General features: G+C 43.0%; 1 protein-coding gene across 7 annotated transcripts in view; it reads right to left on the reverse strand.

Moving 5' to 3' along the window:
• The window catches only part of PRMT7 (protein arginine methyltransferase 7), a 79472-nt gene that overhangs the window by 45538 nt on the left and 19114 nt on the right, over window positions 1–14820 (reverse strand). For 4 of the 7 annotated variants that reach the window (XM_088471888.1, XM_088471889.1, XM_088471890.1 and 1 more), the window contains exons 2-5: window positions 14176–14313; window positions 4510–4546; window positions 2414–2563; window positions 1003–1111 (exon numbers count right to left, since the gene is read on the reverse strand). In XM_088471888.1, coding sequence (XP_088328014.1) covers window positions 1003–1111; window positions 2414–2563; window positions 4510–4546; window positions 14176–14270 — 391 coding nt within the window. In that variant the 5' untranslated portion in view covers window positions 14271–14313. The remainder of the gene's footprint in view (window positions 1–1002; window positions 1112–2413; window positions 2564–4509; window positions 4547–14175; window positions 14314–14820) is intronic. The other 3 variants (XM_088471891.1, XM_088471892.1, XM_088471893.1) reach the window with 2 other exon arrangements.

Raw genomic sequence — 14820 nt, forward strand, 5'->3', positions numbered from 1 at the left:
TGATATAGAACGGATACACACAGAGGAGGCAGACATTCTGAAGATTGTACCCACATTCATTAGCATACAACCTATCATGTAACGAAGAACCAGTAACGTTACTGGCAGTCCTGGGACATAAAATTATTCGTATGAATATTGGTTCAGCCTACAAAATGGCTTTAGCGGTTAACAACAGGACACATTTTGTGTCACAATACCTTTGTGTCACCACAATATGGGCCTGATGCTGAGTATAGCAAAAGAGAGAGTAAAGTCGGGTTACACATTGGAGCAATGACGGGTCGATTTGCCGTTTCACAACGTCAAATCGCCTACAACACTCAGTGTGTACGGGCGATTGCGCGCTCCCGCGGTCACCATCGACGTTCGCGAGGTTTGATGTGCTGCACATCAAACCTGGCGATATCGCTAGCGACCTGTAGTAAGATAATAAAGGACGGAACAGTGATCGTTCTGTCGTTCATTAACGTTTCCAGTGTGTACGGGCAATCCCCATTCAAGGGCATTCGTTCTGATGTCGGAACGAGTGCTCGTCGGTCAAGTACGTACTCAGCTTAACTGTGCAGCTGGACAAAACCATGTTACGCTGCAGGTGGGGCAGATTTAATACATGCAGAGAGATTTAGATGTGGGAGGGAGGTGTCCAAACTGAAATAAGTCCAACATACTCTCTGTCACTCTCCAACAGGATCCCATGACAGGAAAGAGAAGTTTTCATAACACACCATGCACAGCGTGACTGGTGTGCAGACATGCAGTGGGTGTACTGACTAATTCATACTGAGGGGCAGGGTTGGTGATGTAACGTAAAAGGTTACAGTATCAGCTTTTCGACTATATCAGATGCCATTAAGACATGATCCTAAATATTTGGGAGGAGTTTCAGCTGGCCAATGAGTGGAGAGGTTACGCTTTTCAGGGTTCATATATGAAAATATAATTGTTTGGGGTTTAGTGGTCCTTTAAATGACAGAGCTGAAATATGTGTCATGTTCTCACCTGGTCCCACCGTCACCTCTGTTGAATGCTTGTTAATTACTTTGATCTTGTCACTGAAGCCGTTGGACTGCACTATTCTTACTGCCGCGTCCGCCATCGGCTTGAAAACCTGGCAAAATAACAACAAGGGTAAGTCATTTGCCAGGATGGTGAATGAACTTCAATGTTTCCACTCATATCACATGATCTTGCAATGTTCATGTGATAGAGAAATAAAAATTTATATAAGTGGTGTAAGGGGGATAATTACCGTTATTATATATGTTATTATTTGATATACCCGTCAACGGATCCTGATGTCATACAGGAGCGCTACCAATGCCCCTTTAAATAGTTACTTCAATAAACACAGGAGAGAAAAAAGGGGTCTATAACTTGGTGCACTTATCCCCTATAAACAAACAAATATATATTTATCCATGTAATGATGAATTGAAATAAAATATAACTGTTATTGTATATCTTTAAATAATGGCGAAATACATACAATGTATCTGAATTATTAGACTCAGTGGGCAAAATTTACTAAGCAGCGGTTTGACGGCGGGTTCTATTCTATTCGAAACCCCGGCGGTTTGGTGGCGGGTTCTATTCTATTCTAAACCCCGGGGGTTTGGTGGCGGGTTCTATTCTGTTCTAAACCCCGGGGGGTGTTTTGATGGCAGTTTTGCAGCGGTTTTGGCCTTAGTAAATCTGCAGATAGCAAAACCACTGCCAAACCACAGTCATTTAGAAACCGCTGCATGACCGCCACCAAACCCCCAGGGTTTAGAATAGAATAGAACCCGCCGTCAAACTGCCGCTTAGTAAATTTTGCCCAGTGTCTGGGATCATTAACTACACAGTAACAATTATAAATCCTGAACTTACTACAGAGAGTTGGAAATAAAATCCACCTAATAGTCAGGATAATCAAGATAGTGATACTAAATGTCAGTTTATAATTGTACACTGATATATGATACATTCACATAAAGGGTAATAATTAACCCTTCATCTACCAGACTGTGAGAATCAATTAAATATCTCCTCAATAAATGGTAGAACCCTTATAATTTGCTAGTAATGTTACGGCACTTTTTCCTTAGTGGAAAATAATTTTAATAATATCACTGTATGTATTATTTATTTGCACAACATCATTTTAATATTTTGCCATTATTTTAAAGATATACAATAAAAGTTATATTTTATTTCAATTCATCATTACATGGATAAATATATATTTGTTTGTTTATAGGGGATAAGTGCACCAAGTTATAGGCCCCTTTTTTCTCCTGTGCTTATTGAATGTTCATGTGACAAGCTGGCAAATGGGAAATCCGGACTCAATACAAAAAAACTAAATGCACTTCAGAAAAGCACACTCCGGTAATGGGGAGCATTATATGAATGAGGAGGGAGGGTTCACCTCAATGGCATAGCAATAGTCTGCACCAGCTGTGACAGCCATCATAGACAGGAGCCCAGTCCCTGTCCCAATGTCTAAAACAATGGCCTCATCCCCTCTTTCCTTCACCCTCTTCACAGCTGCACGGATGCCTTGGTAATACTTCTCATTCTGCAAAGACAAAGATCAATGGCAACAATTACACAACAGAATACAGGATATTCTTGATCATTAAAACATATATAAACGTATCTATGAAAATAAATCTGGTAACTTTTTTAAATCATTAACCACTTGCCTGGCGTGGTCGCATCAGATGCGACCAGTCAGAAAAGCCCACCAGCGGCTGGCGGAAGCTAATCATCCAGCAGCCATCAATCTTACTGGCTCTCCTGGCATCTGCTACTCCCCTGCCAGTAACTCACACCTCCCCGGGCGTGCCACAGAAGTAATAGCTCATCCGCAGCTGCCACAAGCCAATCACCTGGCAGCAGCCAATCTCACTGGGTTTCCCGGCTCCTCCTCCTCCAGTCACTCACGTCACCTCTCTCCACGCCATCATAGATCACCCGCGGCTCACAGAATCATATCATCTGGCAGCCAGCGATCTAAGTGGGACTCCCGCAGGTTCTGCTCCTCCCCCCTCCAGTCACTCACCATCTACCCAGACAGGTACAGAGGGCCATAACATTGCCCCCACCTTTGGGTTACTGCAGCCGGCGAGCCCACCAATGTCACTGCTCCACCTCCAAGACTCTGCCCCTTTAGGGTATCACCAGCAATCCTAATAGGAATGACCCTCCCCCACCCCCTCATGCTACTGTCTTTTCACAGGACTGTAAAGTCATCAGAGAAGTTGACAGAGAGAGAGAGAAACATTTTGTTACACAGTTGCAGGCAGGGCAATAGTAATAAAAAAAAGATATACGTAGTATGTTTTATTGTACCATCAGTGATCACACAGTCCATTGTGTGATTATAGCACCACATTAGCAAACACCCCAAAAAAACCTATGATTTTGTTTTTGGAAAACATCGGTTAAGTGGTTATATAAGGTTCTTCACAAAAACTGACAAACACATTGGAAGTTTATATGCTTTGTTTTCCTATAGCTTGGTGGAGACACTGTTGCGGTTTCTCTCAATTAAATCTGCTGTTTTAGAAAATGTTCCTGGTGGATCAGAAGAATAAGGGGCCTAATCATAAAGCTGAACAGATCTGTGATACATGGGGAAACAGCAGTTTTGCATGTTTTTTTCATTGTACTCATTCAGCATTGCTGCAACGTAGGAGGTAGCACTGATATCTAAATATAAAATATAAACTGATAGTTTGGGAACCTACATTCATCAAACTCTGAAGGAGTTTGAATACAGAAACTGACTGACGGCATCTTCAGATGGTGTTAGTTCCCGGAGCCCTGAACCTTCCCATGAGAAGGAGGTCCGAGTTGCAAAGAAGGATCCTTTCAGATGCCTACTCCTCTCTCTGTGCACATGCCTGAACCCAGTTCATGTATGCACTATAACGGGATGTAGTTAGCTTGCCGACGCCCCAGGATGCCGGCTGTCGGAAGCCCGACTTGAGACTAAAGATAGGCGTTGAAATACCGACGCACATCATTAGCCCCACGCCAGGTTTGGTTAGGTTTAGTCATCAAGTAGGGAGGGTTAGGCTTAGGCACTGACAGGGAGGGTTAGGGTGCGGGGATGGGAGAGTTAGGGTACAAGAAGGGAGGGTTAGGGAAAGAACGGAACAAGGTAGGTATACTGTCGGGATCTTCACCATCGGGATGCCGTTGTTGGTCTTTTGACCGCCGGGAAATCATACCAATTCTCACTATAACACCAGGTCAAACCAAGCAGTGTAAATTCTCTCCATTACTAACTAGCGGCACAAAGTAACAGAAGTAAGGCACACCAGGAAAGCTGCTTCTCATGCAGCTGGCCACGCACCGGGGCAATACTGAGTTCATCTGGTAGTTTGTTATCTACTGTTGTAACTTGCAGCAAGTTGGATACCAACCAGGGCTGTATTCCTGGCACAAATGTAGGTATCAATAAGAAATCAAATAAATGTGATACTTATGATCACTTAAAATACTTTTTATACTTACGCGGTCCTTGTCATGTAACATATCAGCATATGATGATCTGTAGGAAATTTTTAAGAAAGAAAAAAAGAAAGAAATAATAGAATCTGGTTAAGAATTTGAGGTTGTTTCAGAAAAGCTAGCCTGCATGTTGAATGTACTAAATATATGCACATGTATGATTTGCTGAACCACAGTTAGAGCCATCCTTCACATAGCCACGCCCACTCATGGTCCATGACACGAATGTGCAAAGCATAATACAAAGCTAGCTATAAAGTAGGTGACAAGATAGCACACCACAACAATAATATACCCAATTCATTTTCATTTACATTTTAAATCAAAGGAAGCCTCCTAATCTTCACAATAATAAAAACGCAATACAAAGGATGAAAGGTTTCACATACAGACATGGTTGTATGTTTTTCTTTCAGTGAGGATTATTAAGAAGCTCAGGAATATACTTGTGCTTTATGTAAAACATTTTTTTCTTTTTATTAGTACAAAATACTGTTTACAGACAGTTGGAACATATAAGAAAACAGGAGCCCACTACCAGGAGAAAGCATCACGTCTGTTCTTTTGTTTTTAGGATAAAATCTATAAATAACAACCTATCTACCTGTAATGCTTGAATGTGGCTGCTCCCTGGGATCCTTAGTTAGTAAGTCTGATCTATTGTAGGTGGCAATTATCCATTATTATATATTATTAAAGACACAGCCATTACAACAATCCATTTGGGTGGATATCAATGGGTCAATCCTATTAAGTGCGAATTGCGAGTTGCTATTTGCACTTCAAATTGGCATAGCGAATTAATTTTACTGAATCAGTCAGACTGAATTCGCAACTCTCCCTGAGGGTGAGAGATGGCAAGGAAAATCTTTATTTTAAGGTTAAAATGTTGGGATACTGTGCTGAACCCCTTGGACACCCCCCTAATGACTAATTAGGCATTTGGAAGTTTCCAATTAGCTTAATTCATCCAAAAATGACATGTAATTTTTTTGTTGGGGGGGGGGTCAAAAAAAATGTCCTCAAATGACCCCAAAATCAACTTTTTCTTTAGTTTAGGCACCCCAAATTTAATTACAATAATTTTTAAGTTGAAAAATAATTGTTTTTATAATTTTATTTTACATTTTTCAAGGTGCCCTCAAAGTACCCCAAAATCACCCTTTTTCCTACTTTTTTTTTGCATTTTTTGTTCAATTCGTTTGAGATTAAACTAAAAAATATTTTTTTTTTATAATTTTCTTGCATTTAAAAAATAACACACAAATCAGCCATTTGACACCATTTCAAAACCTACATTACCTTCCTAATGCCCACAAACAGCCTTCTATACGGTCCTGCTAATGAAATTATCCATTTTGGGGGGTCCAGGATGGTCTCCCCACATTTTCATGCATTTCTCGCAAATCTCATTTGTCAGTCAATTTGCACCCCTCCGCTGCGAGTACTGTGAATACGCATTTTTGAGTGGATTGGAGAATTCTCGGGAGCGCGCTTTGCTGCGAAGTGGGCGAGTTTCAAGAAACAAACTCGCTACTCACAATTCACACCCAATAGGATTGACCCCTAAGAATTTTTAGCTTAGGGGTTGACCAAATCTTGATAACAAATCATGATAATGACATTAACAACTTTCAGAAGATAACATTTTTATATCCAGGCATCTCTGCCCGAAATGTGGAGTTGGTGTAGTTGCTGGATAGTAGAAACTTCAATTTGTTATTATTGAAATAAAAAAATAAAAATACAGTTTAGAGCTAAGGCCCTCATTCAGACCCACTCGCAAGCGGGCGCACGTACGTTAGGCGTACGTACAAAAATATTTAAATTCAATGGCTCGCTCGTATTTTCGTTCGCATCTAAAATTCCTCCCTAAACTCTGACGACCCCTCCTCTAACTAACGAGCGTACGAAATAGCGAGCGTACATTCCCGAAATGGCTTGAAAGGAACGCACGCACAAGTATAAACAGGAAGTGGCCTTGTCAGATGTCGATTACCTGCTCCTTTATTCTGCCTACCTCCATCAATCGTATCATGCCAATCAATGTATCAATTAGCTTAATTGTTTTTTTTTTTTCAACACAATGCAAGAAACTTTACTCTTGTCCGTGTTTGTGTTTACCCGCAGAATACGTACGGATGAAACATTCGCTTTTATTGTTCAAAAAACATGTGAACCACAATTAATCAATTGTTCTATTGCTGTGGATCCCCGCATATTTCCCTGGGTTCATTTCTTTATTTAAATTTGCTTACGCATGTCACTGCATCAAGCCTATCATAACTCTCAAGAGATTTCTGGCCCTGTCGAACACATGACTCATACACTAACCAATAAAATTGCTCCTGTTAATTTCCAAAATACATTAGCCAATCAGAAAATTTTTACACACTTTATCAAAAATGATTTTTAAGAAAAACACCATTGCCATCATGAGAGCCTCCGCATTCACCAGGCGCGAGCTGCTGGTGCTTACGGAGGTCATGGATCGCCGGATCACCAGCCAACCTCAACCCATGACCAACCGGCAGAAGCGCTCCGCGTATGCGGAGGCACGGTCCCGCCTGCGGTCCTTCGGCTCACGCCGCAACATCGGGCAGCTGGAGCGCAGGTGGTCCGACCTGCAACGGCGAACGCCCCGCTTGCTGGCATGCTTTCGCATGCAGATCCTGGAAAGTAAGTGTTATGTATTGTGGTTTTAATGTTTGTGTTTGTGGGGCAAACTGCGTGTGCATGTTTTCCTGTCTGTCCTATTTCTTATTTGTACTCATATCTGCGTGTGCATGTTTTCCTGTCTGTCCTATTTATTATTTGTACTCATATCTGCGTGTGCATGTTTTCCTGTCTGTCCTATTTCTTATTTGTACTCATATCTGCGTGTGCATGTTTTCCTGTCTGTCCTATTTCTTATTTGTACTCATATCTGCGTGTGCATGTTTTCCCTCTATTTCTGATTTATTCATTCTACTCCTATTTGGCTTCTTTTTTGGTTTTTTTTTTTTTTTTTAGTTTTGGTCCCCGGATTTGTCCATAAACTAACCGCAATTTCTTTGACATATTTTAGGGGGACAGCCAAGACTCCGCCGTCACCGTCCGTCCAGACGGCGTTCCCGCCCACTATCCCCAACCCCCAGCCAACACTCCACCCCAAATCTTTCCCCTATTCCCCACTCCTCCCCATCCTTCCCAGACCCTCTCCCGGAAATATCGGGCCTCCTTCCCCTCCGTCCCACTTCCCCCTCTCCTCCACCCACCCCTCTTCCAATTACCCCCTCCCCGGAGTCCATCATAACTCCTCCCCATTCTTTGGGGAATGACGGATCCTCCGAGGAGGATCATGGAGGCATTTCCGGAGCTCCCGTTTTGGCTCCCGGTATGTTTTTTTTTTTTTTTTTTTAAAGCACAAACTGTTTGTATGTAATCATGTGTCGTGCCTTTCTTCGTGTTTTTGTGGCTTGACTTTTGGTGATTTTGCAGTTTGCCTTTACCTCTTCCTGGTGATTTCAACATACACATATCACACCTGTGGGAATTTGTACATAGGCCTTGTATTTTTGGCACCACCCCCTTTTTTTTTTTTTTTTTTAGGTTTAGGAGTGATTTCGTTGTGTTTTTGTTTTTTTAATGTGGATTCCCTATTGTTGTATTAACCCACACACTTTTCTCACCCACAGAGGAACAGAGGCGTCGGCAAGAGGTGGCGGATTGTGTTGGCCAGATGCGCCAACATGTAATTGGCATTCTGGTGGCCCTCGACCAGCTGTCTGGCCTCCTTCGCCAGTAGTTTTTTTATTTTTGTTAACGTTTCAAAATAAATTTATTCAGACAAATATACGTTCTGGCTCATTTTTTACATCCAAAACCAAGATAGTTTAGCATGACATAAGTAGACTGTTCCTGCAAGGATTTCCCTTTTTTAAAAGTTAGATTGTGTTTTGTCTTTGTATGTCAAACAGACACAAGAAACACATAACAGTAACAATGTCATTTCCCTTTTTGGGTGTAGTGTCAATTAAATATTTCTACATTTTACAGGTTCCTAGTTGGTGCGCAAGCTGCTTAGGCCAATCTTACAAATCCCAAGGTTGGCCCAGGCTTCCTTTTGGTGTGGGTTGGGAAGCTGAAAACATATTTCAGTTTAGCTCAACTGGCGTCAGTACTGGATTACCCCTTAGTCAAATGTAACTTGTGTTAACCTGGTTACACTTGCTGTTAACGTCCCAAAAAAGGAAGACCATTTCACTCTCCAAACATTTATTCACAACATAACAGAGAAAACAAAGTGGTCACTCCCAAAAAAAGAACACAGTGATAAATTCAAATACAACACATACCAAGAAATAATTAAATAAAAACAAAAAATCAAGAACTGGTTGACGAAGGACCATGCCAACATGATTCCACAAACATGGCGTTGCAATATGGGTTCCAGAATATATGCCCAAAAGGACCATATCCAGGTTTGGTAAGGGTAGCAGGAAGTAGTGAGCGTTGGAGTGCCAAAGATTATGTGAACAAACAGAAGATGGTGAGAAAAAAACCACAAAATTAGATGTTCGCAAACAAACACAAACACATTAGGTATAAACACTGTAGTTTTGTTACAACTTACCTAAAAAATCTGGCCACCACATCATCGCGTATGGCCCCCCCCCATACTGACCTCCGACCAACCTCGGGGGGGCCATCCTCAGGTAAGGCATCCTCTGGCTGCATTGGGACACCACTCCTTATGGCAATGTTGTGAAATATCCCACACAGGACCACAATTTTAGACACCATATCCGGCACATACATGAGCTCGCCACCAGAGCGGTGGAGGCATCTGAATCGGCCTTTTAAAAGGCCGATACAGCGCTCCACCACTTGCCTGGTGGCTGTAAGTGCGGAATTATACGCACTTTGTGGCCCTGGTGTGGGAGCCAAATAAGGAGTGAGCAGCCAGGACATGCAAGGGTATCCACTGTCTCCTGTGAAAAAAAATAGACAACATCAGGAACACTGTGTATCAAGCTTAACATTGTTATGTACTAAAGGTCTCCACTTACCCAGAAGCCACGCATCACCAGCTTGTAGGTTGGTTAATTTCTGCCATATCCCTGATTGCCGGATGACGAAGGAGTCATGAGCACTTCCTGGTAATTTAGCATTCAGGGACAGGATCTGGAGGGAGGCATCACATACCACCATTACATTCAGGGAGTGATAGTGTTTACGGTTTCTAAATATTGCCTCCAGCCGTGCTGGAGGCTGAAGTGGTATGTGAGTACCATCCACAACCCCTATGATGTGTGGGAAGCCAGCTATTTGGTAAAAATTGGCCTTGGCCACACTAAGGGCACCCATATCCAAAGGCATTTGAATAAAATGATGGAGGTGCTTGAAAAGTGCCTCCATCACTGCCCTCAGGATCCGGGAAAAGGAGGATTGGGAGATGCCCGCCACTATTCCCACCGTTGTTTGAAACGATCCTGAGGCACAGAAATGTAACACCGCCATAAATTGCGTCAGTGGTGGTATTGCTGTTGGACTGTCAATTTGCCGCTCAAGATCACTTTCTATTAATGAGAGAGTGTCTATGATGATTTTGGGAGGTAGACGGTAGCGTCTTAAAACCTCATCATCGGGCATTCCAAAAAGGGTGACACGTGTTCGAAATATCTGGGGCCTTGCATGCCTACGATGCCTACGCCTGGGACGAGTTTGAGGTTGGTCGTCTTCCGGGAGCAGGGCCAGAACAATTCGCCCCAGATCTACCTGAAATTCAAAGTTTACAATGTAAGGCTTTTGAGCCACCCCAAAAGTAACAAAAAACAACTTAGCTTTATGATACCATCCATAGCTGCTTACATGCCGGGGTATTGTCATGATACGTATAAACTGTAAAAAAGCCAAAAATGAGACATCAAAAATTTAGAGGGTGATTTTATGTTTGTGAAATTGGTGCAAGCCAACACATAAAATAGGCGAAACACACATTTGGCCATCGATGAAAACGACATTGCACACCGTACGTCAAATAGGGGTCAAATGGACCCCAAAAATGGAAAAGGGAAAAGAAAAACTGGTTTACATGATGAATAAGCCTCGAAAAATGCGTCAATTAGTTCGCAAATGCAAGTCACTACACCAACAGTCAAAAATGCGTTAATTAGTTCGCAAATGCAAGAAAAATAATGGACTTACCAAAATCGAATATATAAGATTTCCAACAAAAAGGTCTTTGGGTCCGAAAGCCAAAACAAACTAAAATAGATGAAATTAGTGTAAAAATAAATATATAAAACAAAAAACAAGAAGTAGACACCAATTGGCCACAAATTAGACTGCACAAAACTTACCAAATCAGGAAACGATGGCAAAAAATAAACCAAAACAATGCGAACGGAAAACCAAAACAACTGTAGCAAAACCAAAAAAATACAAACACCGCCAAGTCCTCCAACCGCAAACAACCAAATCCAACCAACTTAACCGCCAACAATCCAACAACGCAACCTCGACTCCACACACACCAAGCCATAAATAGTGTTTATTTTCCCGCACAAATTAAGGATGAATCATAGGGACGCACAATCAATGATGCGGCCGCAAACTAAGGACGCATGTATAAATACGTCACAAAATCACATTTAATTTCTGGTTGATTTCATTCTGGAAGCAGAGACATGGCTTCAGACCAGGGAAACAATGGGCAAAAATCCGGCGGTAAGGCCTTCATGCATTTTGTCTCAATGATTCTTTTAAAACATAATATTGTGCAAGTTGTGAAGTGGCTAAATCTGCATATTTACCCAAATAGGTGAGGAGGATGACATGGAAGAGACTGCTGGCCCCAGTCAACCCGCCAAAGCTGCCAAAAAAAAAAGGCAGCCACATTTCACAAGCAAGGAGATGGAGGTTTTGATCCAGAAGTGCGTTGACATCCTGCCCCAGGCAGCCAGGAATATGAGCCAAAGCCAGAAGTGGAGAATGTGGGAGGAGGTCACCGTTGCTGTCAATAGGGTGGGTGATTATGTCCGTCTAGCCCGGGATGTCAAACGGCGGTAAGTAAACACTTTCCCATCCTATAAACAAACCCCATTGTAAAAAAAAGGATAATGGTTCCAATTTCATTCCACAGATGGGCAGACTTCAAATATCGTCTCAAGCAAAAACTTGCCGACAGGGCTAGGCATGCAAGGGGGACAGGTGGGGGTCCCACCCCTGTGTCATTGGAGTTGACAGACTTAGAAGAGCTGGCACAGGGGTGTGTGCAGGCTGTGGAGGTGTTTGGCGTGTCCAACATGGATACGGACATGCCAGACTTTGCGGCTCCTCATGTTGGCCAAGGTAAGTCTTGTGATGTCACCAACTCTGAAATGCTATTGTGCCAATATGTAGATTCTAATGTGAGTCTTTTTGCATTTTTCCTAACAGAGACAGAGGCGGATGAGTCTGCTCCAGAGGGGAGCCTTGGCCGCAGAATTTCTGCTGGCTCTGCAGGGGAGGAACCAGTACATCCGGCTGAGGACCCTGCAGAAGCCAGTCCAGGGCGTGCCCCCTCGCAGGCAGTGGGCCTCCTCACAGAACTCAATTTTAAATCGGATTTCCATACGGAGATTCTGCAGAGGATGGACGCCAGTCTGATACGGGTGGCTGAGGCCCTGGAGCAAAATGCTGCGGCCAACGTGACCATTGCTCAGGCCCTGGCGGAAAATACCAGGGCCAACATCCGCATCGCCGATGCCCTGGAGCAGCTCGTTCGCCAGCACATGGTGGAGCCGACCTCCCTTCCTGCCGGAACATCCGGATCCTCCACCTCTGGCACAACATCAGCCAATCCTCCAAATGTGCCTAGCCCTGTGCCTAGTCCAGAGGCCACAACATCTGCCTCTGGACAGGCCAGCCCGATGGCATCCCGGACCCGGTCTGGCGCCCACCCTCACCCAGCCAAACGGGCGAGAAAACGGTGACAGCAATGGCGACTTTTCCCACACTCCTTCTGTGCTTGGCTCATATTCCTTTCTGGTCAAAACTTCCCTCTCCTTTCTTGTGAAATTTTTTTAAATTTGGTATTTACGTTTATGTTACCAGTTATGGCTTTTTTTTTTTTTTAACAAATATCTTTGCCACAAAAAAAAGGCAACAAAATATTAGGCCAATTTGTTTGTGTTTAAACAATAAATTTAAAAGAAAAAACTGACATTGTATTGTGACATTATTGTACAAATGGGTTACATTTAATCCTGGCCCTAAAGGCAAAAACTGACCCTCTTAAAAAAAAAAAAAGGCCTCTTTAAGGAACGTTTTAAAAATCACATAGCGATGCAAATTCCACAGTAAACCAAAAAAAAGGGGAGCTAATTAAAACATGATGACATTATTGTTACAATAGGCCATAACCAACAAATTGTGGCCAAAATAAAACACCAAAAATGTACGCTAATTGATTGTGTAATCATGACATTAGCAGCTCTGATTTCCACCTGCGTACGCTTTTGTGCTATCCCAATAAACTGCTTTCCAAACACATACCAAGCCGGTTTTCAATCCAACACTAATTACTTTACTGACCAGCCGCGATTAATCGCAGCACCATCCTTGAGTCCCGGGACGGAGGAGAAGGCCATCGCCAATGTGGTCGAGTAATCCTGACCCTAAGCTGTGCGAGCATTTTGAAGGGAAAGCGGATGTTCCAGTGACGTATGAGACGGTCCGAACACATTTGACGTTCGCATCTGCTAATGTATGTACGCCCCAAAAACGCCTCGCCACGCCTGCGTTTTTTCATCTCCACCCCCGTCAACACCCAAAAACGCCCTGTTCTGTCAATCACATTTGACATGTCACTTCCTGTACGCTATTTTAGGAACGAGAGAAAAAAAACTCGCAATCTGCCGTACGCACATGCGCAGTGTAACACCGACGCATGCGCGGTTAGTCAACATCGGAGCGCAACGAGCGTACTGTTGTTAACGTGCGGCTCTGAATGAGGGCCTAAATCCCTATAATCCCTACAGATTGGGCGACTGAATGTAAATCCTGCCTTTCTGTGAGTTTAGTATGCAGGTCATCAGTGCCAACAGCTATAATTACAAAAAAGATTTTATCGTCCAGACCCCTCCTTATTAATTATACAATTACGATTCACATTGAGTGCCTGATTCAGCAAGGGACCCATGTGAGAGATCGCACGCTGCGTGTATATGCTAATCAATGCATACGCACGCCATCCGCAGCACAAGGATGCAGTCGCCCAGCAGTACACAGTGCCGCCCATCTCCCTTTACTCAATGCTCAGTACACAGGATAGAGCAAACATCGGTAACATCGAGAACCATCGGACCCAGATGCACTGACCTAGCGCAGGATTTTGGCCACTTCCCGCGTGCATCGAGTCATCTGGCGCCGCACTGCCCCTGTAACAGCGTTCGAACGCACAGGCACGCCACACCCCCCCATCCACAAACGGTACTTCCTGTCAATCATCATCGGAGGGGTCTCCTTCCTCTCTGGTTCCCGCACGTGCATTGCGACGCATACGCATGTGCAGAGTCGGCCGGCTCCGTGCGATCTCTCACTGGCTGAATCAGCCCCTGAGTTCTGAGTTTGACCAACTATTTGGAAAAAGGATTTAGTAGCTAGCAAAATCCTTAAATATCAATATAAGGCACAAGCACTAACCGGGCAATCTCTTGGTGATAATCATAATTCTCATCCTCCTCCACCCAGTCCACCGCCCCTGTTGTGGGGTTCACCCGCCCACAGAAAACCTTCATCGTTCTGAATTGTGTAAAGGCTGGAAGTCAATAAAGGAATAATCTGTAAAACAACATTTATATATCAGAAAATCTGCAGGTCATCGTATAATACAATGCAAACACATATAGTGCAATGTCTCTGTGTATAAAGCAGGTTACACGGATATTTATTGTTCTAGACATAGTTACATCTTTCCCCAAATATGTTAACTGTACATATTCTCTGCTTTGTCATCCCTGTGCAATTATTTTTGTTCATTGTGACAAACTTCCACAGTGAATATCCATAACCACCTGCGAATGGCAGCATTAGCTACTTCTATGATGCTATATTTTAAACATATATCGCCAATGAATGCATCATATTTACAAAGATGTTTCTCTCTTGTATGTTTTTTTTATTTTTAAAAATCTAGCCCTATTTTCAGTCACTGTCAGTCAATGGGGGATATGTATCAAACCTTGGAGAGAGATAAAGTGGCGAAAGTTAAAGTACCAGCCAATCGGCTTCTGTCATTTTTACAGGCTGCGTTTCAAAAAATGACAGTAAGAAGCCGATTGGTTTTGT

Source organism: Taudactylus pleione, unplaced genomic scaffold, assembly GCF_031769625.1.
Source record: "Taudactylus pleione unplaced genomic scaffold, aTauple2 ptg000117l, whole genome shotgun sequence".
NCBI classification, from domain to species: domain Eukaryota; kingdom Metazoa; phylum Chordata; class Amphibia; order Anura; family Myobatrachidae; genus Taudactylus; species Taudactylus pleione.